General features: G+C 35.2%; 1 protein-coding gene across 1 annotated transcript in view; it reads right to left on the reverse strand.

Moving 5' to 3' along the window:
• LOC137398101 (uncharacterized) overlaps nt 1-17517 on the reverse strand; it is a 44566-nt gene extending 27049 nt beyond the window's left edge. The window contains exons 1-4 of the mRNA XM_068084209.1: nt 17443-17517; nt 6825-7068; nt 4715-4834; nt 561-713 (exon numbers count right to left, since the gene is read on the reverse strand). Coding sequence (XP_067940310.1) covers nt 561-713; nt 4715-4834; nt 6825-7022 — 471 coding nt within the window. The 5' untranslated portion in view covers nt 7023-7068; nt 17443-17517. The remainder of the gene's footprint in view (nt 1-560; nt 714-4714; nt 4835-6824; nt 7069-17442) is intronic.
• Between the last annotated feature and the right edge of the window lie 9389 nt (nt 17518-26906).

Genomic DNA, 26906 nt, shown 5'->3' on the forward strand with positions numbered 1-26906 from the left:
AAACCACCTGACAGAGTCAGAGTCTGACAGGAAAAACCGTATACATTCGACTACCTACCTACAGCAAATAGTTTATTATATTTGTATATATTAGTTTATTATATTTGTATATATTAGTTTATTATATTTGTATATATTAGTTTATTATATTTGTATATATCAGTTTATTATATTTGTATATATTAGTTTATTATATTTGTATATATTAGTTTATTATATTTGTATATATTAGTTTATTATAATTGTATATATTAGTTTATTATATTTGTATATATTAGTTTATTATATTTGTATATATTAGTTTATTATATTTGTATATATTAGTTTATTATATTTGTATATATTAGTTTAATATATTTGTATATATTAGTTTATTATATTTGTATATATTAGTTTATTATATTTGTATATATTAGTTTATTATATTTGTATATATCAGTTTATTATATTTGTATATATCAGTTAATTATGTTGCTTGATGCATGATGAACCGAAACAACATAATAAATAAAACAACTAAATATTTCTGTGCTGATTAGCTCTGCCTGCATTGCACTTACTTCGATTGTCTCTAAAGGTTGAGTAGACAAATCTGAGTCAAAGCTGACAAGTTGCATATCAGCAATGCAGAGGGTAAGATAAGCACTGAGGACATCTAATGTGTTATCTGTTGTCTCCCCTTTTCCTTGACAGTCGATTAGTAATACCGCTATCTGTTGCAAGAAGGTAAATCATATGTACTAGAAATTCCCCTGTCATACAGCCCACGACCAAAGTGATATTGGAAAAAAGAAAGGGTACTGATGGTTGAGAAATGCAATATTAGCAGTCAAATAGGATAACTGCAATGGTAGCTGTATAATGCACTGGGTGTGGGTGCTATTATATACAACCAATAGCAATAATGAAAGGAAAATATTATATGTTTATATCTCTCCTCCTGCAAAAAGAGAAATGCAATATCGGCCGTTATTAGAAGTAAAATTCACTGATATAGATTTTTAGAAAATCTGTACTACGTAGCCATTGTTCTGTAGTCATCCAAACCTATAATTAATTATTGTAATAATCTCATTAGAACCGTTAGAAAAAATATCATCGTCTTTCCCTTTAGGCTACTTACACTGCGTTAGATTTTTAGAAAACCTGTACTACGTAGTCATTGTTCTGTAGTCATCCAAACTTATAATTACTTATTGTAATAATCTCATAAGAACTGTTAAAAAATATCATCGTCATTTCCTTTACTTATACTTCGTTGGACATCAGTTAGAATACGAAAGTACTCAAATGTGTCTGCAAATGTAATTGAAAATGAAAAAATTGAAATCGACAAGAATGAAGCAATTTCTAAACTCCTATGTTAATTGCTGAAACCTTGGGAACAATGCTATAGACTGATGAAAAGTGCACGTTTTTTTCATGAAATGCGCAAGACTTTATTGTTCTATTCTCTGTTCCTCGCTGTTTCAATTTCCGGTCTTAGCTCTTATTAAACCAAGCTTTTCAAGCGTTTTGTGACGATTTTCGTCCTAATAAATCTGTCTATTTATGTATAATCCGATCAGATGGGTTAGTTTTAGGAATTTTCGGTAACCTTTCAAAGGCTTGGTAACATATTTAAATAGGTTTATATGCGTTTTGTATCATTATTATACTTAAACGACTTTACTGAAAAATATTAAATTTGTTGATAGGATTTCATTGCAAGGGTTTGGTGACGGCCATTACCAAATAATTTTTCGGGAGCTGTGTGCACATGTGCAATTATCATAAATCTCCCAATCAATCGCTTCACTCTTGTTTGGTCGTGGGATAAATCTCAGAGTTTGTCATTTGCTGTCCAGATGCTCAAATGTCCAGTTATAGTAATAAAGTTTTAGAAATGAATCTGCTTGGCACTGGATTTGAACTACGAACCTCTAGATCTCTAGTCAAGCATACTACCCACTACACTTCACAACCATTTGGTGATATTAAGTAATAATTGTGCACATAGTTATTATATTAGTTGAATCACTCGCGCTTGAAGCTCTTGGGAACATACTATTGGTTACTGCTAGCTTAGCTTATTAGCTTAGCTACTAGATATATTGAAGACCATATAGTAAGCCGGCTTCAGACATGACTCTTATTATAGTAAAGATGTTTACTAGCTTAAGTTACAGGCTTGATAAGAGCCGCGTCCTTTTATCTGCCTGTCAGTTTTGAGCCTTGTTAAGAGCATATGCTCTAAAGGCTGGTTCACATTATATCGCTGTTTGTCAGCGCTTTTTTTTGGCCTTCATCATCGATTATGTGAACCATGAACCGATGGCATAGACGAAACATTGCGGAAACGTCGGAAAAGTTTGTAGCTGTCAAACCTTCCCGATATTTTGCCGAGCACCGACGATCACCTTTTAAATGGGAACCATTTTGGCATAACCATGATTTATTCATATCGGTTTAGGGTAGTCACTGCGATACTAGTATTTAATTCTAGCACGTGAAAACAAAAAGATTTATTCGCAAAAATTGAAAAAGAAAAATAGAAACATTATGCCACGGAGTATTTCCTGATGCAAATGCGCATGGGTATGTGATAGTGTGAACATCGTTTTCATCGACGATCATCAAAGTATTGTGGCATCAACGCCGAGATACGGTGATATAGTAGGAACCAGCCTTAAAGAGCTAATGCTCTTAGCGAGGCTCTGAACAGACAGGCAAATGAAAGGACGCATTCCAAAAGCATTAGGAGATTTTGAACAGAGAGCTGAGCTTTAGAAAAAAACAGCCTCACATGGGAATCAAACTCAGATTTCCTGTTTTGCAGGCAGCCACACTACCAACTGCACCACTTGGAAGAGTTGTACTTATAGTTATTCCACATGAAAATCTCTCATGGCGCATGAGACTGTCAGCATATTTGTATATAAATAAACAAGCCCAAAGAAACTATCATTTTGTAATCATGAAGCTGTCCCACTGAATTAGAGTGCTCCATAAAAGGTTGCTTTGTACAGGTCTTGAACTTGTAACCTTCTGTTACATGGACCAACCCTTTACCACTTGCACCTCTTCACCAAACTTTAAAGGTGAAAAATAATCTATAGTATCATAAGCGTGATGCTCCGTGAGCTGTGTTACAGATAGCTTGGAAGTGTTAGCAAACTTCACACGAGTAAGAATTTTTGAAAAACAAAATTTACTACAAGATTACAAATAAAACTAGTTGTTCACTTTGCCTTTGTGTTGTTAAATTTTGAAAATACACTGGAACTTCGGTTCTCGAACTTAATCCGCTCCAGAAGTTTGTTCAAAAAACGGGTTGTTCGAGATCCAAAACAATTATTCCCATTAGAATTAATGTATGTATATTTTAATCCGTTCCAAGTCAAAAAAACAACTTTGGTAAAGTATTTTTTTCCCATTTTACACCATAAACTGTACTGTATACTACATACTGTAAATAAAAACGGGTAGATATAGATCATGTTCATTTTTAATAGAATATTTTCTATCTATGATGATAAAAATGTAAACATTTCATATGTTTTGCTCTTAAAACATCGAACACATTCTCGGTTAAGACACAATACCATAAATTGCAGAAACTGATAATGAAACAGCAAAAAAGTGCAACAGATCATTTACATCAAAAAACGTGTGAAAAAGAAAATATAAACAGCTATAGCACAAGTACTTTAAATCTTTGAAGGAGAATCTTTCTACAAAACAATTTACGGTAACTCGACTGGAGGAGTTGTCTCTCTACCAGATCTCTTCGGTAGAGGAACGTTGTCCCAGATGGTTCCTTCCTTTTTGTAAAAAATTTATGAAGTGTAATTTGCTTTTCCCTTTTTTAACGAATGTTTCCAAACTGTTTCTGGAACCGTTCTGAACGATTAATTTCAATGTGCATGCTTCGGTTTGGTCGAGAACCAAATTTATGTTCGAGACCTGAAATGAAAAAATCTCCAATTTTTTGTCAACAACCAAATTGGTGGAGAATTGAGGTTCAACTGTATGAGAAAATGCAGATAGCCTTCTTACCAACAAAATGTTGAATTGTCAGTGTTTGTCTGTTTTATGTGATATTTTACGCATAATTTCAAGCGGAAAAGAAAGAAAAATGAAATAAATTGACATTGTCTCACACTTCTGTACATATATAAAAAGGGGTGACCACGATTGAATTTTAGGATTGCTTCTACAACAAAATCTTCAACTTTTAAACAGAAATGAGTAAATAGTAGAAGAAAAATGCATTGCAGGTCTCTCCAGTGAATTTAACAGTAAATAAAGTTATTTTATAAAATACAAATGATCACAAAATGTTACATCAAGTTAGTAATATAGGTTATTTTAATGCCACTAAACTTGAAAACTTGTTGAATACAGACAGTCCCTTTTTTCAACTTGAAGTTAAATTATTGAAGTGTATATCTAAGGAAACTTGAGAACGACTTTGGATTAATGAAAATGTAAAACAAAATATATTGATAATGTCGCACGCGTCTGCACAGTTGCCACTATCCAATTTAAAGACTGATTTTTCAACAAAATCCTCTACTTCTAAACAAAAAAGGTCATCTGCTAGTTTCACCAAAATTGATGGTTTAACTATGCAACTTCCTTATTATTATGTTACAGAAACAAAAAATGATTATTTGAGAAAAAGCCTAAATGCAGAACTACGATTAAAAGCTTTTGCTATTGGAGTTCAAACCTGTTTTTGGTCCACGGTGAGTATAAGGGGTTTGTCCCAAAGCCAGATTCCACTAGTACATTTTGCATTGTCCCACTGATCTCCTCTTCTCAGCATTGCCGCCTGGTTCCAGTTACTGGACTGCAAAAGATAACCATAAAAGCAATGTGTTAGATTTTATTTATACACAGAGCAAGTGCTTGACAAAAATATCGTAAACTTTCGACAGATGGGTGTATGACAGATTTTGGTCGTATTTATATTCTCTACCGAAGACATTAAAAAAGATAATTTTTCAATATTGTTAAGATTTCGAACGACATCAGACAAACCTTTAAAAAGAGGCAATACTTTCGCTGAAGAAATAAAATTTTCAAACAATTATACGAATTCAAACTAAAATATATATGATAAACTAAAATATATTCAAACTAAAATTTTTTTTTCTGCAAAAAAATTGAAACAATGGAGTAGATATCACTTTTGCTGACAACAAATCATCTATGAAACAAATTGGAAGCTTTGCCATATCAAAACGCAACTTCAATTCAGGTATATCTTATTCTAGTTTTAAGATTTTCATGATTTTAGGCTGCTAAAAAAATGAATAAGCTTGCAGGGAGAAAATAAAGATAGATTGCTAACAAATTATTATCCAATCAAATGCAAGGTCAAGTTGCAACCAATCAATGCAAGCAGGAAATGCTTCTCATTTAAATTTTTGCACATATGACCTATATGCTAACTGATGTCATTTAATGTTAGAGACATCATTTAAGTTGCAGTGTTACTAACTCTCTAAACCTATAAGCTTTCAAAATCATTTTAAGATGTTACCAGGCAAGTCTGGTCAAGAGTGCGTGCCTGTCAACCAGGAAAAGTAAGTCGCAATTCAATGAGAAAATCATTTTATTTCTAAGTTATTTTCTTAGCTAGCTCACCAATAATAATAAATTATTTTACTAATAATAATTCAATTAACAATAGTAACTTAATAATCAATAATAATTTCATTACTAATGCATTTTGTTACTTGCTTTGTCTAAAAGTAAAGAGAATAGAAACTCAAAAGAGATTTTGCTTAGTTAGATTCTGAAAAAAGAATTGAAGATTTTAAACCAACTTAAATTTAAGAAAAGTTTTGTTCTGTCATGAACAGCCAAGCTAAATGCAGTTGTCAGTGTTTGATGCCTCTGATCAACTAAACGCGTGATTTGCAAGTGCTAATCCCTTACATCACCATTTAGACTTTATTCTCATTGCAGGTCAGTGAGAATTTATTAGTGAAAATAAGGTAGCTGCTTGGTGTGAAACAGCTTTTGATAAAACGAATCTGCTTGCAAAAAAATGAAACTTTGGTTCCCCATGCTTATGTTTGATTAAATGATTTACTTAATTGTAAAATTTAATTAAATTTAATGATAAAATTGTTAAATTTAATGATAAAATTATTAAATTTAATGATTTAAATTTGATGGTAAAATAATTAAATAAAATATAAAATATAAAAACATTAAATATTAGTCATTAAACTTAATTATTTAAACTTGATGATAAAGTTTAAATCTTTAAAATTAAATCATTAAATTAAAATCAATAAATTTAATGCTTTAAAGTTAATGATTTAAATTTAATGATTAAATTTAATTAAAATCATTAAACTTAATGATTTTATTAAAAATAAAATAACAATAATAAAATGATAAACTAATGATTTTAATAATAATAAAATCATTAACTTGTCACTTACTTCATTTCATTAATTTATAAGTTTACACAATTATTGCTAGCCAGTAACATAGAAGTTATGACTACAAAGTTTGACATTTAAACTTTGGCTGATTAGAATTAATGGGCTAGTATGCGTTTTACTGCTCAAATTATTTTGCACTAGAAATATTGTGAAAACAAAACAAAAAATTGTTTGGCAATTGTCTTATAACGCCGAAAAAGTATTTTTAGTTCAAAAATTACAATAACCACTAAATTAAAAATTATCTTCATCTTTCTTATTGCAATAGTTTTTATGGTAGCAATGATAATTTTTGAATTCAAACTTTTTGAGGAAATGGCCTATGCTTTTGTAAAAACAAAAATTAAAATTTTCATTGGCTGTTGCAAAACAAATTACCTCTTGAAATTGTTGCAGGCAGCTAAACAGCGAATCTAGCAGCAAAGACTTTCGGGAGTTGTCTTCTCCTACGATGCTAACCACATGTAGAGGAATGTCCAGCACGGGAGCAAGCACATCTTTAAGTAGATCATCGTTGATCTTGGGTGGTCCATTACTGACCACCTCTACTAACTGACGTAGCTGTGGTTCAGGCATGTCTTTAGGCTTTTGAAGCGGTTAATCGGTAGACTCAGCTCCTATCCTTAAAAAGTGCCAGTTATATAGCCAGAATACAAACATGGCTATAAAAGTATGCAAAAGCTCTTAAGCTAGCCTAACATGTAGGTCATTTGAACTAAATAATGTTGCTGCTTGTGGCCGTTGAGCTGACTTACAGAGCAGATTTTCAAAAAAATGAATAAAGATTAATTTTAATTTTTTAACTAGTTTATTTAATTTTTAATTTCAATTTTGAACAATTGAAATTAAAATTTTAATTTTAAATTAAAATTTTTAATCAAAATTTCAAATCAAAATTTTAAATTAAAATTTTAAATTGAAATTTTAAATTAAAATTTTAAATTAAAATTTTTAATTAAATTCAAGGTTAAAATTTTAATTTTTCAATTTGATTTAATTAAATGTTTTCCAATGCAGGCTTGTAGATTACCTGTACCCAGTGCAGCAATTTACTGATGAAAAACATAAAACCTCAACAGGCCTCAACATCTAAAAGGCCTCAACATCTATATTTGTTGAGGACTTAACAGTTTGCAGCTATTACAGTTTTAAGTAGATAACATCATTGCCATTTGTATTATTTGGTCTGCTGGCTAAAAATAGTTTTATTGGCTGCGATTTATAAAATCGTATACATCCCCAAACGTCAGTAAGAGGCGGTGTGTCTACTGCGATTGTACTACTAGAACTTTTAAATTACACTCTCATCTAGAACACAACAATAACTAAGTGAGGTTTACAATAAATATGTTCTAAAACATGTGACAGGTCATATCATTTTCGATACAAATGAGGTTAGATGGCAAAACTGTTTTTAGCTCTGTAATAGAGAAACTTCTCAGCTTTTCAAACCTGATTTCGGAATTGAAGTCGAAGCAATTTAGCCTAAGATACAGCTTTTTATTGAAGGGGGTGTTGGCCAACATGATCAACACAAAAAACTGAAAATTTTGTCTTCAAAGATAATGGATAGGATGTTAAACAGTATCATTTGTGGATGTTTAGGAAGGTCATAGCAACCGCATGTTACAAACATTACATTTCCATGAATGTTGGGAATGACTTGGTTTCACAAAAGTCACATGGACAAATTTCACTTTAGTAGCCCATTGTGCACTATAACAACTGCGTCATTTGTATTGAAAATGATACAACCTGTCACATATGTTCTGAGTTTATCTCAAAATATAGGAGTTATCCTCCACCCTTTCAAGAATTCCCATTATGAAGGTACTCACTCTATCGTTCAGAAGATTACTTAAAATAAATCTAATAAAAACATTTTTACTATCCGCTAAAATTTTTTGTTGCACGGTAAGCGTCTGGTTACCAGAGCCTATGACTGCAGGTTTTAATGTCTAGCTTGACCATTCTTAGCAATTTGCAGTAAAACAAAAAATCTCTCTTTGTAATTGTGTGCGTGTGTGTACTGAGCATGAGGTGGGCGTGTGTGTGAGTGGTATGCATTCCTGCGCACGCGTTCTGCATGTGCTACCATGTTTTTGTTTGTGTCTGTCAGCCTGTATAAACACTTTTTTTATCCGAGTTCATCCAAAGTTCATCACACATACACTATGTTTCCATGATGCGCAGTACTTCAGAGTTTTGCCGTCTCCGAATCATGGAAACGGCGTCTTCGCACTGAAATCACTGCGCACTGATCAGTGCGAAGCCAGTGCAAATTTGCAGCAAAGAAATGGCATAGCGCAGTGGCTGCACATAACTCTCTTGCTGTGTAGACCGATTCATCAAGGGCCATGAACTAGTACAAAAGTTATCCCGCTAATCTTGTTTTTTCTATTCTGCCAATTTTCTTTCACTTAAATTTAATTATGATCTTCACCCATGAGGATGATGAGGTGATTACTTTCCTAGACTTTGTGATCGATGCCAACACCTTTCGAAAAATAGGTGGTAAATCCTAAAGTAACGTTTAAATAATATATTACTTAAAAATACTTATTAAAAATATATTACTTTGTAAAAATTGTGTTAAGGTTTGTAAAACCTTGTGAATGTGTATTGTAAATAAAAGTATAATGATGACAGAAGCATAAAAAGACTGTTTCCGATGTTCGGTATCCATGATCGATTCTATTTCTCCATCAAGCGATTCGATTTATACAATTTCTGTTTTCTGGCTAATTTGCTGTAAACCACAGCGCAGCATGTAAACGTACAATCCCTTGGCTTCGGAGGGGGCTGCATCGCAGTACTGCGCATCATGGAAACATAGTGATATAGGCTCTATGATTTTTTCCAAATGACAAAAATTATTTGGTTTCAAAACTTTGGCTGGTTCTTGAGAACCAGCATCTTAAACACCTATATGATTAGAAACTCAACGCACAGCATTCACATACATAAGGATAGCTGCTCTCAATGAATGTGTTCATGGATTGTTGAGGAAGCAGTGTATGAATAAGCATTGAAAATCTACACGCTTGCTGCTATCTGATTGAAATGAACACAATCTTTCGGGCTTGAAAGCTGGCTCACACTGTATCGCAAAACCTCAATAGTACGAATATGTACAATGATTCCTCAATTCAAATATGTATGTCGCAAACCAATGACATCACAGCTGCAACGAGAACATGTAAGGAAACATTGTAGCCATCAAACTTACGATATTTTTCTAAGCACCCACTTCAGCAATGGTGATTGGCTGTAGCGAATTGCTTAATTTATATCTCATGACAGATGCTGCGAGACTGGTAATTTGTCGATTTGACAGAAAATTGATTGTTGAGATCAATCACTTTTCTGTAGCAAGCGTGTTGATTGAAAATCTACATTCGTGCTGCAGGCTATCTGTTTGAAAATGAAAAGAATGCTGGGCAATGTTCGACTTACCGTAGTTTCTGGACTATTAGCCAGTTTTTTCTTAATGTAGTTTGTTAGGAAAGAGGAGGGTGGTGCGTCTTTTACTCTGTGCGACCTATGTGTGAAATTATTGACACATTATTACCGTTTGAGCAGCAGAACCATTTATTTATCTCATTTGATAAAGAGCCAGATTAAGGGGCGGCACTGAGTGTGGCATGTGAGAAGAAAGTTTGTATAGAAGCCGAGAGATTAAGCTCACCATTTCACTCAAGCCTGAGCTACGTAGTATATAGCTATACATAGTGCTATATAGCTATACGCAGTGCTATGTAGTTATACGTAGTGCCTGAGAAAATACGTAGTGCCCGCTGTTGCTTCAAAGCGGTGTTTTTAAAGATTATATGCTAATTCGGTTCGCAGTTGTGCTTAAAAATGAACTTACACAAAGGTTTTAGTAGATTTTATCAGAAAGTATCCGTATTTTTTAAGTATTTGAGATAGTTTTTGATATTTGAAGAGATCTGACTGCAAGGATGTTGCAAGATTAAAATTTACAAAACTTGAGCGCGGTTCAAAACTTCAGAAGAAAAACAGGCGCAAAATGACATTACTAGTCGTTATTGTTGCGATAGCTGGTATGGGCTATTGTGTTCAAGTCACACCCTTGTGTTTCACTATTCTGTCGGTTTCGTTGCAACTATAGACATCATAATCACAACTTCGCTGGATCTGAGTGTTTTAACCACAATCAAGTTTTGTTGATTTTATATTGAAACATCCTGACAGTCAGATCCCCTCAAACATTAAAAACACTTGCAAATAATAGAAAACCTGATATACCGGTATTTTGCTATCAATTGCTATTGCTTTTGATGTTTGAGGAGTTCTGACTGCCAGGACGTTGCAAGATTAAAATTGCCAACGTTTGATCATGGTTAAATGCTCCGATTCAAGTGAAAATGCAATCATAATGTCTATTTTTGCACGTCGGCACATAGACCAACAGAATAGAACCACGTAATGGTCACACAGAGACACACAGCAATAGCTTATATCAATAACGAGAGAAAGTTAGGCAGGTAGAGTTAGTGACATTATTTTGTGCGTATTTTTTTCTGAGCGTTTTAATTACGGTCAAGTTTTGTCAATATTATCCTTGAGGCATCCTGGCAGTCAGAACACCTCAATCATAAAAAAAACATCCGTAAATGATAAAAATACTGATAATTTTTAATAAACTCCACTGAAATCCTATGAGAGCTCACCATTAAGATACTAAGCTAATGGTAGCCAACACTGGTACAAACAATGCCATTATGTTATTACGATAGACCGCATGGTAAAGGGTAACCACCCACAATGCCAAACATTAACAATAAGAATGGCTCTACGCTATTTACATGACTGACTCGGTTACTATGTGATGATGGCCTATTATAGGTAGTGGTTTGCTTTATCCTTAGCCGAACACCTGCTAGCTAGTGTCACTTGCTTGCACGAATATTGTTGACATTTTTAACTATGCCACGAGTGAAAGTATTTACTATTGTGCCTTATTCTATTAAAATATTTTCATATTAAAAGAGGCTGCTAAACTTTTCAACTCTTCTGCTAAAAGCATTAATCACCAAGTTTTGCCCTTGCGCAAAGCCTCATATTTGGTGTATACGTTATGCTCATGACAAGTGCCTCATTTCAGATGAAAACAAGGGGGATGGTTTGAAAAATTTCCTTCATTTCCCCAAGTATTGATAAAGGGCTATAGGCTATATCCTTATCTATTTTTCGCCTTACTGATTAGTTAGTATTTACTGATTGCCACTCCTGCAGCCTTTCTAGGTTGATGATAAACACATTCTTCACACAAAAAGGGTTTACATAAAATACTCAGGAGGGTGTAACATATTGTTACGGCAGTGCGGTGTGGCCAGGGACGTGACGATCGACCTCCTGGTCACCACGGTCACTGGGCTGCGCCTTCCAGTTCCAGGAGAAGGCTCGGTCACCGTTGAAAACACCCGGATGATCAAGGAAATCAATTAGAAGACCAAATGTAAAACAAAAAGACAAGTGGGCATCGTCTAAAAAGAAGAAAGCCTCTATAAGAAGCAAGATTTGATTGTTTCAGCACAGCTGCACACGCACACTCTCTGCATGTTTGAATGCGGTTCATTGCCTGTCATACACGTATGCTTATGTATATTTATTTATTAAGTTAGTATATTATGGTGGTTGACACTTGGTGTCATCGCTTGACTGTCTTGTGGAGAGCAAAAGGAACCGGCTGTTTCTTTTACAATATTTAAGTTTGTTTCGACTTCAACAAGTAGCTACTGTACTAGCTTTCTCTGATCGGAAATCTGTTTATTCAGTTCCAAAAAAAACCAAAGAATTGCAAGCATTGACAAAACCTTATTATAGCCAAAACAGCAAAACATATGATTTACACTGCTCACAACTGGTATGTCACTCGTATTGCAGAAACAGTTTGTTCTCGCAATGTGGCAAGCTCATAGGTTCCTGTCAAGCTGACAAGCACAGGTCCATACTTGCAACATTAGTAACAGTAACTGTGCTCAAATCAAGAATGCTGTTGGATTACCCATTTGTGCACATCTGGAGAAATATCTATTGAGAACAGGGGTACTTTATGAGCCCTCATAAAGGGCTAGGCTTGCCTAGAACTTAGGGTTACCCTAGGACACTTATGTATTCGCGGCATCTAACTTTCGCGTTTTCGCGGTGTAATCCTTTCGCGAAAATTTAATGAACGAAACTAAACTATCATAATGAACGAGCGAAAACGCGAAGTTAAATAGCTTTGTTCATTGATATCCACAATAAAATCGTAATATTAGAAATGCAGGCAACTTTCGTCTGTGGTTAGGATAAATGGGAAATTTCTGGTAAACTCATTATAGCTAATACACCAACTGAGCAGCATGGCAAAGCAATATCAGTTTAGTCACCGAATTTGTAACTGGTGAGAATGAAAGTCTGGTAGGTGAAGTCGTAAAATTGAAGAATAATTATTGCAGTGATGAATTTTATTACCATCCAAAAACAATATCAACCCTCATCATGTCCAACCACATCTCTTTCACTGCCAATCATGTACAAATTCGTTACCGGCCTAGTGCCAGCCATTTTACCGAAATTGCCGATATTGCTTCATGATATGTATACAGTATTTTTCAAGTTCTACTTTAATTATCTGTATAATCACGAAAATATAAACTGGCTATTATGTCATCAACAACTAATTACCTGTTTTATGACTCGCGCGGGGTAGTTAATGAACTCACAGAAAAATGTTCGTTTTCAGATAAGAAATTCTCAAACAAAAGTTTAAAATTGCTTCGTTGTTTTAGGCTGATTTTATAAAGAAATCTTCGGACAACACAGTCAATTTCATAAAACACTTAAAGACCGTGGGTTATGTGGTCAACAAATAATAAAATCAGGTTACCAGACAATTGCTGAGAAAGTCAGAAAATGCGTTTATGTCAGTGACCCCTAGAAAACGCATAAATGCGTTTATGGCAACGTAAGGGTTATACAGTTTTGGTTGGGAAGTTGGTTGTTACCTATCTATTTTCTTCTTCTTGGGATTAGAGTGTGAAAGTCACGGCAGGAGGGACCTAGACGTCATTGATAGTCTAAGAAACAAATGGCAGCAAGTGATCAAATTGAATTGTCGATCTCACCCACACATTTCAACCTGTGGTTTACAAATACGAACTATTCCCAAATTGAATTTTTTTCTTATTAGTGAACTGGACCTGAGGAATGTAATGTTTTTTCCACTGCATTTATTTTCACACCACTATATTTTCGCACTCATCAGAGCCACGAAATTAAGTTGCAGCGAAATTTTACTCTGTGTGCTACTCACGAAACTAAATACTAGCGAAATATAAGTGTCCTAGGGTATCATCTATTTGTAGTGTTGAGCAATTGACAGGGTTGACTCCTAGCATACATGCTAGGTACTGTTACTATACATGTTAGGTGGTGTAAATATACATAATAAGTATTGTTACTATATATACTAGGTACTGTTACTATGAATACTAGATACTGCTTTTATACATACTAGGTATGGTTATGCTACATACAAGATACTGTTACCATATATACTAACTATTGTTACTACATGTGCTAGGTATTGTTACCATAAATGCGAAGTACTGTTAATAGACATACTAGGTACTGTTAATAGATATACTGGGTACCGTTAATAGACATACTAGGTACTGTTAATAGACATACTAGGTACTGTTAATAGACATACTAGGTACTGTTAATAGACATACTAGGTACTGTTAATAGACATACTGGGTACTGTTAATAGACATACTAGGTACTGTTAATAGACATACTAGGTACTGTTAATAGACATACTAGGTACTGTTAATAGATATACTGGGTACTGTTAATAGACATACTAGGTACTGTTAATAGACATACTAGGTACTGTTAATAGACATACTAGGTACTGTTAATAGACATACTGGGTACTGTTAATAGACATACTAGGTACTGTTAATAGACATACTAGGTACTGTTAATAGACATACTAGGTACTGTTAATAGACATAATAAGTACTATTGTGTCAAACTCATACTGTAGAAAATGCAGAATAACATTCTATATTTATAGACCCACACTTGCTTTGAAATTTGATCATAATGATTGCCCATTCAACAATGAACATTTTCTGTTTGCAGTTTAGTAGATAACTAGTACTCATGCTAAAGTAATTTATCAGTCGGCCTTCCTTCTTGTTTGTCAAGCAAATAAACCTTATCAATTTATAGATGTATGGCATGCATCTACCTGCTGACCAATGTGTGGTGGAAGCTTTAGTTCAAGCAGGAACTGGTCTGGAATACAAATAAAAATAATTATCAAGCCTCATCTAAGGGCGCAGTTATAGTGTAGTGGAAGGTAGCATGTAATCTCTATTATGTGGATTTTTCAGAGTCAAAATGGCTGGGCACCTCACAAGTTTTGCAGAAACCATTAAAGGCAAGCATTTCTATGTCTTCTGACCAAGTGACTAGAAAAGTACATTACCTCATAGCTAAACAAACCTTTGGCACAAATTAAAATAGAAAAGCCTAATTCAAAGTATAAAGCACTCTTTTGCATTTCGCCAAACACTGCAGCCAATACCCCAATATTCATAACGTCATTTAAATTATAGCACCAAAAGTCTACTATATATATATATATATAGATAAATATAGTAGACTATAGAAGATATTATATATTTAAATATCAAAGTTTGTAATCATCATCTGTCTGTTCAGGTGTCTGCCTGTTCAGTTATAGCTATTAAAATCTTGAAATGAAAAGCTTGCTTCGCGCTTGACTTGCACTCACAGAGATTGTAACCGCAAGTTTATCACCACGCAATTAATTACAGAGCTACACAGTCCTTAGAATTCTATTGCTCTTATCATCAATGTTATACCCTTTTCTCGATTGCACACTTGTATTAAGTGATACGTTGCACCCTAAATATGAAACACGATGCTTTTTCGTCCTTGCCACACTATGGCCAATTTGTTTTCCTGCCATAACAAAAACGTCGATATGTTACTTTGTTGATCAGGTCCCAGTTCGGCGTAATCTGATATGGTAAAAATGGATTCGCAAGCAAATAAGTGATAAAATTTTAGTCTCAAGTTTGAAGTTTGCTAAAATACATACTAAAGCTTCTTTTGAGTATGTGTTTATTAAACTACTTTCATATAAGTTAGATTTAACATTTATGTTACACGTTCGTCTCGAAGGTAAGAACTCTGCACATAGTACATTAAAATGTTACATTTTCTTGCACATCATAACCACAAAATGCACTTAAGTTATTGTAGGTAACTATAGCTACTAAAGTTAACATATTGTTCTGTTACTATTTTTTAATGATGATGATTTTGATGATTTTTACCAGGAGGTGATCGCAATAGATGATTACTATAGGTTTTTTTCCACTCTCTACGTCTCTACCATATTTTCACCTTATATGATGCCAACACTGAAACAAACTAAAATCATGTAATTGTATACCAAATAAATTTTCATTGTAATCGTAGCAAAACAAACAGTATTTGCCAATGAACTCACATTTACATTTAACCACCATAACAGTTTTATTTTTTCTTCTAATTTATTTCAACCAAAACACTTCTTTCATGGCATGAAGTTTAAAAGTTACAGTTGTTTGAAAAAGTTTTAAAACTTTTGCAGTTGTTTCATTTTTTCTCTTAATTCATTTGAACCACACAAAAAACACTTTTCTCATGATATGAAGTGAAGTGTAAAAATTAGAATTTTAAAGGTTGTAGGCTTATATGTTAAATGAAAATTACTTTTTTGTCTAAAGACTTTTTATTACCCGGGCAACGCTAGGTATATATATACCTAGGTAACGCTAGGTATATATATTCACCTAGCGTATATATATTATATATACATACATGTATATATATATTATATATATTAACTTATTGTGAGTAAGTTACAGTGAGTTACAGTGAGTTATAGTAAGTTACAGTGAGTTAAGTAAGTTACATAAAGTTATGAAAAGTTAGAGTAAGTTACAGAAAAATTCAGTAAGTTATTCTAAGTTAAAGCAATTTACTGCAAGTAACTTCAAATATTTCTACTACCACCTTTACTTTCTAACCTACGTATTAAAAACCTTAAACATTCAATTTCTGTTTCCATGTTACATCATCATATCATTTTAATTTGTCATTTAGAATTAAGCAAGCTGAGATGGAGCATTTACTTCAACGTCAAGCGAAGTTACCAAATATATTTTCTTAACCATTATCTTAGTGGTTTGACCAGAAGAACGAAATAAACAATTGCAATTGTTCATCCAAAATATTTGTTCCAGCACACAAGTTGTGACAGATGAAATGAATCTCAGAATGAGTTGACCCAGCACGTAGATGTGAGACTCCATACAGGATATAATTAAAATTAAACTCCAAGAGCTTCTTTTTGAAGAATCATATACGCTACCTGTTAATATTAAAAGTTTTGGCTGTAGCGGTTAAAATATGTCACTATACTTAGAGATCAATTAATACTTTGTTTATTGAATACTTCTATTATGCAGTTTCTACAGCTTATTAAATACTTCTATTATGCAGTTTCTACAGCTTATTGAATACTTCTATTATGCAGTTTTTACAGCTTATTGAATACATCTATTATGCAGTTTCTACAGCTTATTAAATACATCTATTATGCAGTTTCTACAGCTTATTAAATACATCTATTATGCAGTTTCTACAGCTTATTAAATACTTCTATTCCCCAGTTTCTGCAGCTTTGTGAATACAGCTATACTGCAATTCTTACAGCTTTTAGAATACTTCTATTCCCCAGTTTCTGCAGCTTTGTAATACATCTATTCCGTGGTTTTCACAGCTTTGTGAATACCTCTATAGGCCTTATGCTGTTTCTAAAATGAGAAGGCTTAACCATAAACTATCCTAGCTTCATCTTTCCTACGCATGACTTTCGGCAGTAAGATCCATGACTCACCTTGTCTCATTCCGTTTTTTGTTAGTAGTACTAGTAGAGACACTAGTAGAGACGGCGTGTCATGTCCTCTTTCTATGCCCCTATGAATGCCAATAACCTGTCATTGTTTGTCATTTGAAAGTGGGTGTGTCTAAATTTAACCAACTGCATGCAATGAACTGACCTAGTGCTCTCGCCTTTGTGAGGGGAAAAATGTGAAGCTGTGCAGTGGCTAGCGAGCCAATGCGAGGCAGACTACTTCCTTGTTGTAGCATGAGTGTATTAGAGGGCCAATTTTTTGATGAATTAGGAGGAGGTACAGAGATGCCGGACATAGGTATTATTTATAACTGTGCTTTGAAATTCATAGCAACAGTGCCTTTGTACCAATGCAGTATAAGTGCCATGACAGATTGGCATGTGCCTATAAAACACAGAGAATAAGTACATATGTATGCATACTAATTTTAAAACCCTGGAAGGTGAATGGTTTGTGGTGGTGCTGAATGCTGCTGGTTCAAATCCTATACAAAGCAACACAATATTTGATGCTTTATTCCAAAAATTGTTAGGGAAAACAAAACAAATATGGCAACTGAGACGCAAAACACTGCCATTTAAATGCAATAGCCAATATCATAAGGGGAAGAACAAACAGGAAGTGCAACTATTGCTGTCATCTTTGGGCACGCTTTTTCCTTCTGAGTAATTTAACCGTGATCAGTTTCTATCAATTGTAATCTTGAAACATCCTGGCTGTCAGATCACCTAATACAACCCATGATATACAGCCCCCCAAGAATAGCCGACGGCTATCATATGGGCTGGGTTTAATGATGGAGCTCTGTTAGGATTGTGCTAGCCTGGGTTTTGGAGCTAACACAATTCTCGGGGTCGGTCGCGTTGCCTTGTTAGGTTTAGCAAAACACGGCTCTTGTTATCATTTCATTAGCTCATTCAGTCAGTAGACCACAATAGCAAACCTTGAATTTCTACAATGTAGGGGTCATACCTAACCAAAAAACTGGATCCATGCAAAATAAAACATTTCAAATTACCTACTTTTAGTAATTTTAAAATGGGCAAAGGTCGTAGTATATGCTTAAAGTTGAATATAATTTACCCGAACAACGGCCTTTTTTTTCCTAGTTTTTGATTAATTTTTTGCCACCTTTAATATAAAATGACAAAGTCTTTCACCGTTTTCACATTGTTTTACCTGGCCAATAAGATGGGACAGCAGGCAAAGCTTTGCAGTGTAGTTTTCATACTCAACATCTAAATACAAAACCAGATTTTGGCTATTTTACGATTGTGACTATTAATACCACGAATGCTTGCGAATGGCTACTGACTGATCATAATGGTGGCAATATTGGGATACTATATGTATTTGACAACAAAATGAATTTAACAGATAAGTAAAACAACTACTATAGTTCATAATATTTGTAAATTTACAAGGGGCTTTATTCAGCATATTTGTTTGTTCGGGTGCCGTGTTCGGGTTCATCCCAACAAAGCTCCATCATTAAACCTCATCCATATGAGAGCCGTCGGTTATCCTTGTAGGGGGGGGGGGGGGGGGGGCTGTATATCATTGATACAACAAACAAAATTTCAAATGATATGAAAGTATCTATACTTGCTGATAAAAAATTTTGAAACTTGATGTGAAACATTTTTAATGTCAAAAGGATATGAAGACAAACCTGCTTAGGAAAACCCTGTTGGAGAAAAATCATTTGCGTATGAAAAGTTGAAAAAATTAGGGATGTAGGAAGTATTCTGAAACGTTATTACTAGCATCAACTGCGAGGGTGTGCGGTTTTCACACTTATAGTTACAGCGTACAATCTTGTGCAAATAAGACTTTCACTTTGAATTTCAAGCAAGGTAATATATTTGAGTAATGTGCACATTCATACCTGCCAACTCTCACGCATTGGGCGTGAGACTCACGCAATCACCCTAAAGAAAAAATGAAAATGCGCGAGAAATGCGTGAGATTTTTGCCCCAATTTCCACAATTTTATATATACTATCATTGATACATCAATTGCCCCAAAACCAAATCTCACCCATTGCCCCACTCTTGGGTTGGCAGACCTGTGCACATTGCATATATCAATCATGTTTAAAAGACCGACTCTCTATAGCTAAAAAGACTTCTTTTATATAAAAAGTTTGATGGCACGACTGATGTCAAAACATAAACATTGCCAAACACAACTTGGTTTTAGATGTTAATCCAACAGAATCACAAAAGGATTTCATAATGGTAGAAATCTGAGCTCCATAACTGATAAGTACTGATTGTATGACACCAGCTACCATAGCGCTCACATTGATTCACGTAGGCTTATGTAAGAAGCTAAGAGAGACAAGATATCACGCAATGCCAGCTGGTTTAACTGATAAGGGTAAGTAAAACGACTCAGGCGATGATTTCTTGCTACAGTTCGTATAAGTGAGCCTGGTGGCATGCTTGGTTTATTTAGATATGCTGTGTATGCCTGACACATCACTCGTCACTTGCGGTGTTTACCTGCATGCATTAGTGATGCTGACTGCAAAGCTCCAAATTTCTTGATTTCAGTAATACAAACTAGTAATAGTGTGAGGGAAACGCATCACGAGCAGAGCCGGTGCCAGCGTGACGGCAAAGTGACAGGCTAGCCAGACCTCCCCCCTCTCGCCTGGAGGCTGGGCCGGCCAGTGTCGTATAGGTTCACAGAGTCCCGTGACCAAAAACCGGGAACAAAAACGCTTGATTCCAAACAAACCCGATCGACATACTGATCTCTAATGGAATATTCTCACCTCGCTCTCAACATCTCACTCTTTTGCATTTACTTTATTTTATTACAAAAAATCATTTGTAGTTTCTTGTAGGGAATCTTTTCCTTTTTCAAATGGTGTATAATACAACAATCAATTTCATAGCGACTGCCAATGGGAGTAATTTTTGTGGGTTAGTGTTGAGGCCTCTCCAATATAACAATAGTGGGTGCGGCTTGTTTGTTTGGAGCTGTGTGAGCTCCAATATACGCATCCGTTAAAAGCGAAACTCTGTGAAGTTATACAGCTTTCCAAACAAACCCGATCGACATACTGATCTCTAATGGAATATTCATACCTCGCTCTCAATACCGTTCTTTTTTGCATTTACTTTATGTTTTTACAAAAACGTTATTAGTAGCTTTTTGTAGAAAATTTTGTTTTCTTTAAAATGGTTTATGGTACAACAATCAATTTTTAAGGGACTGCTAATGGGAGTAGTTTTTGTTGAATAATGTTGCGGCCTCTCCATTATAACATATATAAAAATAGTAGGCATGGTCTGTTTGTTTGGAATCGCCCGACCTCCCATATACGCTTCTGTTGGTCGCGGGACTCTGTGAAACTATACGGCTCTGGGGCCGGCGATAAGGCAGAGTGACATGAGTCACGTAGCCGCCAAACATACGGTGGGAAGCGAAACCACAAGTGGGCGGAGCCAACAAGAACAAAGCAGATAAAAGAACAGACGCGATGGAGAGGCAGGCAGAGCAGCGCAGCTCCCAGCATACAAGAGACACTTTATCCTTATGCTGTGCAATATTTATGTATGCATGCCATTGTTATATTAATACAACTATATTTATTATGTAAACATACATTGTATGCTCAAATAACAACTCGGTCTTCGTGATTACTTGGCTTGTGGGAAACCATGAAAGTGGCACAGGTAAAATCCACCACAATAGCTCAAAATATAGAGGTTCAACAGCGTTTATCTACATGCTTTTCATAAAATTCATCAATCATCGGTTCAGGAGCAATTGTGGGCAACAGGAACCTGGGAATTGTATGGCCTGTTTTGAGGACCATTGGTGCTTGCGCAATTACAGATGCTATACGCACAATATGCCAATTAAATAAACTAGTGAGAGATTTTTACTAGAGACTTTCTTATTAGCTTAATTGTTACACATGAATGATTTCTGATGAATGTTTAGTTGGGGAATTCCATAGATATAGTAAACCCTAGATATGCGAATAATCAAAACAAGTGAGGCCTATAATTAGCATGACGCAACGTCATGGTGATGTGCAAAGCGAATCAGCTGATCTATTAACTCCTATTGACTTAGCACTAAAAACTGCTCAATTTTTCCATAGTTTGTGCATTTGAGACTGCATATTTTATTGAAAATATGTAAAACTTATATACAGTAATACTTCAACTTACAAGTGCCTTAAGGTACGAGAAACTTGAGGTACGAGTCAGCTTTTAAGCAAGTTTTAGCACTAACATACGAGCCATGTTTGAGACTGTTCAGGCTTTGGATAAAAGACAAACAATTGGCCGGTGACTGCGTAACTGAAACGGTGCTACGTAAAAAGGCCGGTGCTATCTATCAAGACTATAAAAAATAGACATTCGGACAAGTTGGCTAGTGGTCGTGCATTAACCCTTGGTGACGACACCTGTGTTCGTCCTGATCGCAACATGTTGAAAGGGCTACAAAGGCAAACATCCTTAGATAGGTTTCTCTTAAAACGGCCGGCTGGTCGTGACAGCGAAACAAAAAAAAATTAGCTAAACAGCGAGAAACTTAAAACTAAGAACGCCGAAGAAATTTTAATTACGTTAAATTAAAGATTAAAGTTTGCTTTTAGGTTTGCTTTTAAGTTTTTTGTCTTTTAAGACTTGGATAAAATCCAAATTTATCAAAGTACACTGTTGTAATGAAGGATAACTTATCTCTCCCTCTCTGGCAAATGCTAGTGTTAGCTGCTATTGTATGTATTTAATTTTACATCTTAATTAATCACATTTCCTTGCACTATTTTGTATTTGTTGCTTTTTGAAAGCATGTGGTAAGTTAGGACAAAAACCAACATGTTCTTTCTGTTACAATATCTTGTTTTGAGTGTTTTATTTCGATTTTTAGAGTATGGAAACCAATCAATATCTATTTAATTGTTCTATATATAAATAAATTGCACCAACATGCGAGTAAATTGACATACGAGCTCAGTCTCTGAACGCATTAAGCTCTTAAGTCGAAGTATGACTGTAATGACTTTGGATGAGAAAGGCAAGAATCTTACACACATGGTAATGAATAATACCAATGATTTAGAAGCTTCTATATCATTAATAATACAAAGAGTGACCAAATAGAAATTAAACTAATAACAAACTAATGAATCAAATGAGATTTAGAAGCAGTTACGCTGGACCACTGTATTAAACACCCATTAGACATGACTGAAAATAACTAGACGAGATAGTTTTTGTCTAAGGTTGGTTGAACTAGATTCCTGCTTTGAAGCGGCATAGTGTATTCTGATTTTAGTATAGCGATTTACTATAGTTTTGAGTAGACTGTTGGCATGCACTGTACATGTAAAACCTTGATTGAGGTTATGTAATAAGACATATATGTTATTGTCTGTGATGTTACTTGTTTAAAAGCTATCTGTGTGATACCATAGCTCTCCATGTGTGAAAGTAGGCACTTTTCTGCAGCAATACATATTCGGCCTATCAATCGTGTCACCAATCCTCCTCTGTTTTTAACTGAGATTAGGGTTATGTCATCACTACTTCTACTTCCCACTACTTGTACATTGGTCAAGAACTTGATACACTCATCACATTTGAGTTAGAAAAAAATCCTCATCACCGAACTCCTCATCTTCACCTTCCTCAGCTTTTGTCTTTTCCTTCTTCTTTCTAACCAGAGAATGTAGCAGGAGTTGGCCAGTTTTATCAGACCTGCTCACATCCAGATCAATACAGTTAACATCGGGACTTGGTGTGATATCTGCTTTTATGAACAGTGCTCGAAGTGCAGATCTAAAGCACTGCACATCCGAGTTATTGTTATAGCCACTCATAGATCGTATTGTGGAAAACAGAATCTCAATGTGATCCTGGTTGATCTTAAATATTAAGAAGTAGTTGATGTAAGGGTAGTTGCTGAAAAGATACTGAGCAATGTCATGTACAGATTTGGCTGCTGACTCAAAACCAATGACGAAATGATGATGATTTTCCTATTATTTTCCACTAGCAGCTTTCAGCTTGGTGTCTTTAATCGGCATAGAAAGCTTATGATATTGTTGAGAACTTCTTGTTTTGAGTTGAAGTTCTGTCTTGTTATGGGCAATTCAGGATATACTTGAGGTGTTGTGGTCTCTTCTGATGACATTTTACTAAGAATTTGGTCTTATTGTTACGTTTATGACTTAAAAACTAGCATGCCAAGCGTGCTTCCACTACTAAACTCATTGCTCAATTGAAGGCTTTGATGCTGTGATGCACATCACTACGACGTAACGTCGTGAAAACAACAGCCAATTATAGGCCTCACTTTTGCTCCATTGTAATGATAGCTATTCGCCAATCTAGGGTTTACTATATCTATGGGGAATTCCTTTGCATAAAGCATAAGAGTTCCTCCTTGCAGATTGGCATAACAACATATACTCATCTGTTACAATATGCACATGTTGTCAGCTTTTTCACAATGTAAATCATTAAATGCTACTGTTCCCTCAAGCTCTAGATTGGTCTCATGAATTGAAATTACAGGGAGTGGATCGGCTGCCTCATGCAAGTTGCTTAGAGAGGCTTCGACTTTGGCAACTTTATCAGCAATAACCATGTGAACGCAAAGCACCTGGCTTTAAGCCACTTCAGTTACGACTGTCAGTATATTGCTCAGGGGAGCAATTAATCACTCCCCCTGGACTCAAGATCACAAGAGACCGTCAGCTTTGTCGCCAGTCACTATATATCGATATGGGTCATGTGTCTCCTAGCCGTCTAAGCCGTAGTCGGTATTTCCAGTAACTATAACTTCTAGTAGTCTATTTAGCCTGTGGTTCTTTATTCCTGAACGTGTTACAGTATGAATATATAACAACTGTCTATGGAGTATTAGACTTCTCAACCGTTTCATCACGGTCATCAAACATGGTCAACTCAAGCATACCTCTGTATTCAGCACCCACACAGCGTGTAATTTCACAGTGAGATTCTATCTCATCCGTACTGTTTCCAATCACAACATTTTCAGAAGATGCAAAAATGGCACAATTATTGACTGGTTTTGCTTATTTTCAGCAGGAAACTTAATCATGATTATTACTGCTGGAAGCAACAGAAGAGACTGGCTTAATGGCTTAAAATTTGCCAGGCATTTGTTTATCCCACTGTAAAGGTAGCATCCATGGGTATCTAGACCTTTGTGGCTGTCGCCCAAGTGGCTCCTATAATTGAGGTAAATAGCTATTAGACTGGAAAACACCTGTTTGCTGGTTTTTATGCTGAAAGTTTTTCTCATTGCAAAAGCTTCCATTTGCATTGAAACTTTTTTTTGTATTCAGTCCTCAAATAGGACATTGGAAAGAAAATGGTTTCCATCTCCACATTCAAAACATAGTCTTTTTGTTTGCTTACGCTTCTCAAAGCGAATGTTCTGAAGAGGGCATTTGTTTGACCTTCTGTAGCTACCAGAGTCTGATTTGTAATTGACAGCCACATCAACTTCGTTATTCCTGAACCCAGTTTCTATGCTAGGATCTTTCTACGCAAAAGTTTGGACAGAAATTTTCCTGCCTAAGCTAGCACGCTTTTTCGGATTTTTTGTTTGAAGCCTTTTCTAAAGTGAAGTAGCACAAATGGCTTCTTTCTAATTCTTCCCTCCAGCTCATGATTTTTTAGAAACTTTTGTAATACTGTTTCACGGTTTTGCGCTCACCCCGTTTAATCAAGGAAATTTCCATAATCACCTGCTCAGCACCTCGTGAAGCGCTTATCTTATTTTTCAAAATACGTTTTAAAGTATTATAACTAACATGTTTGCTTTTTTCTCTAAGAATTTTTTGCCAGTTTGTAGCGGCCAAGTCATTTAGATAAACTGGCAGAATTACGGCGTACTCAGTTTCAGGTACATCATTTAGTACACAACGTGTTTAAAATCTCTTGATGAATGTTTCAGAATCTCCGTCTACTGATTTGCCTGTGGAAGACAAACCAAATTTTACCCAGTTTTTTCTATTACTGGCAAGCATGGTATCAAAGTTGTACTCGCACATTTTTATTTACTTGTAAGGGCTGGCTCTCTATTATTCTCATAGCTATCTTGAAATCTATGGGAGGAGGGCTTGTTAAGGCTAGCTCCCTTTTGTGAACATTTTAAACTTTCACTTCCAAGAATTCTAACATTCCTCCAAGCGCCTGGCCCGATCATTTAATTGGCGTTCGGCTGCAAGCATCCTGTATATCTCATCCGCATACAGACAGGCATCTCTATGTCTTTCTTCTATCCTTCTCTCTAATGTCTCGATTGCATCTAAATTTAGCTCATCATCTTACATTTCGTTCAGCGTGATCACGGTTTCTGCGTCATTCTCACGCCTCCTTCAGCTCTTAGCTAGTCATAGTCTGCCATACCTTCTAATTTTTGTCTTCTTCGACGACTAGCAAGCACTCTTTCTTCCGATCTACAGCTTCTGACACCAGAAAGTGAGGGTGTGTTGACCTCACACTTATAACTTCAGCGTAAAGTCTCGTGCACAAAGGACTGTCACTTTAAACCTCAAGCAATATAATATACTTGAGTAAATTACACTGTGCATATAGCAAACACGTCTAAAAGACTGACTCTCTATAGCTAAAAATGCTTCTTTTATATAAAAAAAACTATCATGGCATGGCTGATGTTATAACATATACATCGCCAAACACATCTTGGTATATGTGACGCACAACTTTTGCCAAAATGTGCATTTTATCTTTTAGACACATGACACGATTTCACAGACAGATGTATCATAACATTAGTTTTGAGAATAAACCTTGAATGCAGACACAGGATGAGATTGTTTATTTTAGACAGAGTTCATAGTAACTCATGTCAGCATTGACTGTCAATGTAGATAAATCCTTAAACATTGCCTAGCTTGTGTAAATTAGTGGCAGTCTTTAAAATGTTATCCCCATTTTGCCACAACGAGATAGCGGTCCTCAAAAGAACGTCTAGCAGCCGCAATCGCTAGAACTGACCTAATCAGGTCAACGCCGTAGAGTCATTGAGAATAAATCATTTTTCCTTGTTGAGATATCTTCATATTTTTCACAGCTTTGAAGCAAATACTTTACATAGCACATTGCAGTTGTCCTCTAATCATTGATATATTCATTCAAATCAATAAATCTTTGCTATACTAACGGCGTTAAAGAAAAAGTCACCTCACATAGAAAGTGAACTCCACCACACCCTGTCACAGACCAGCACACTAACCACTACACTACTCAGCCGTGGTACAACTTCATGGAATAATCATGCGCATACTGATTACTCATAATGATTTTTCATTGTTCCAAAATTGACTGCCAAGCGTGCTAGTTTTTATTATAATTAGAGCCATGTCTGTCTATCTTAAGCCAGAGTTAGTGGTTGGAAAAAACCATTGCATCACAC

This window comes from Watersipora subatra, chromosome 6 (assembly GCF_963576615.1).
Source record: "Watersipora subatra chromosome 6, tzWatSuba1.1, whole genome shotgun sequence".
NCBI classification, from domain to species: domain Eukaryota; kingdom Metazoa; phylum Bryozoa; class Gymnolaemata; order Cheilostomatida; family Watersiporidae; genus Watersipora; species Watersipora subatra.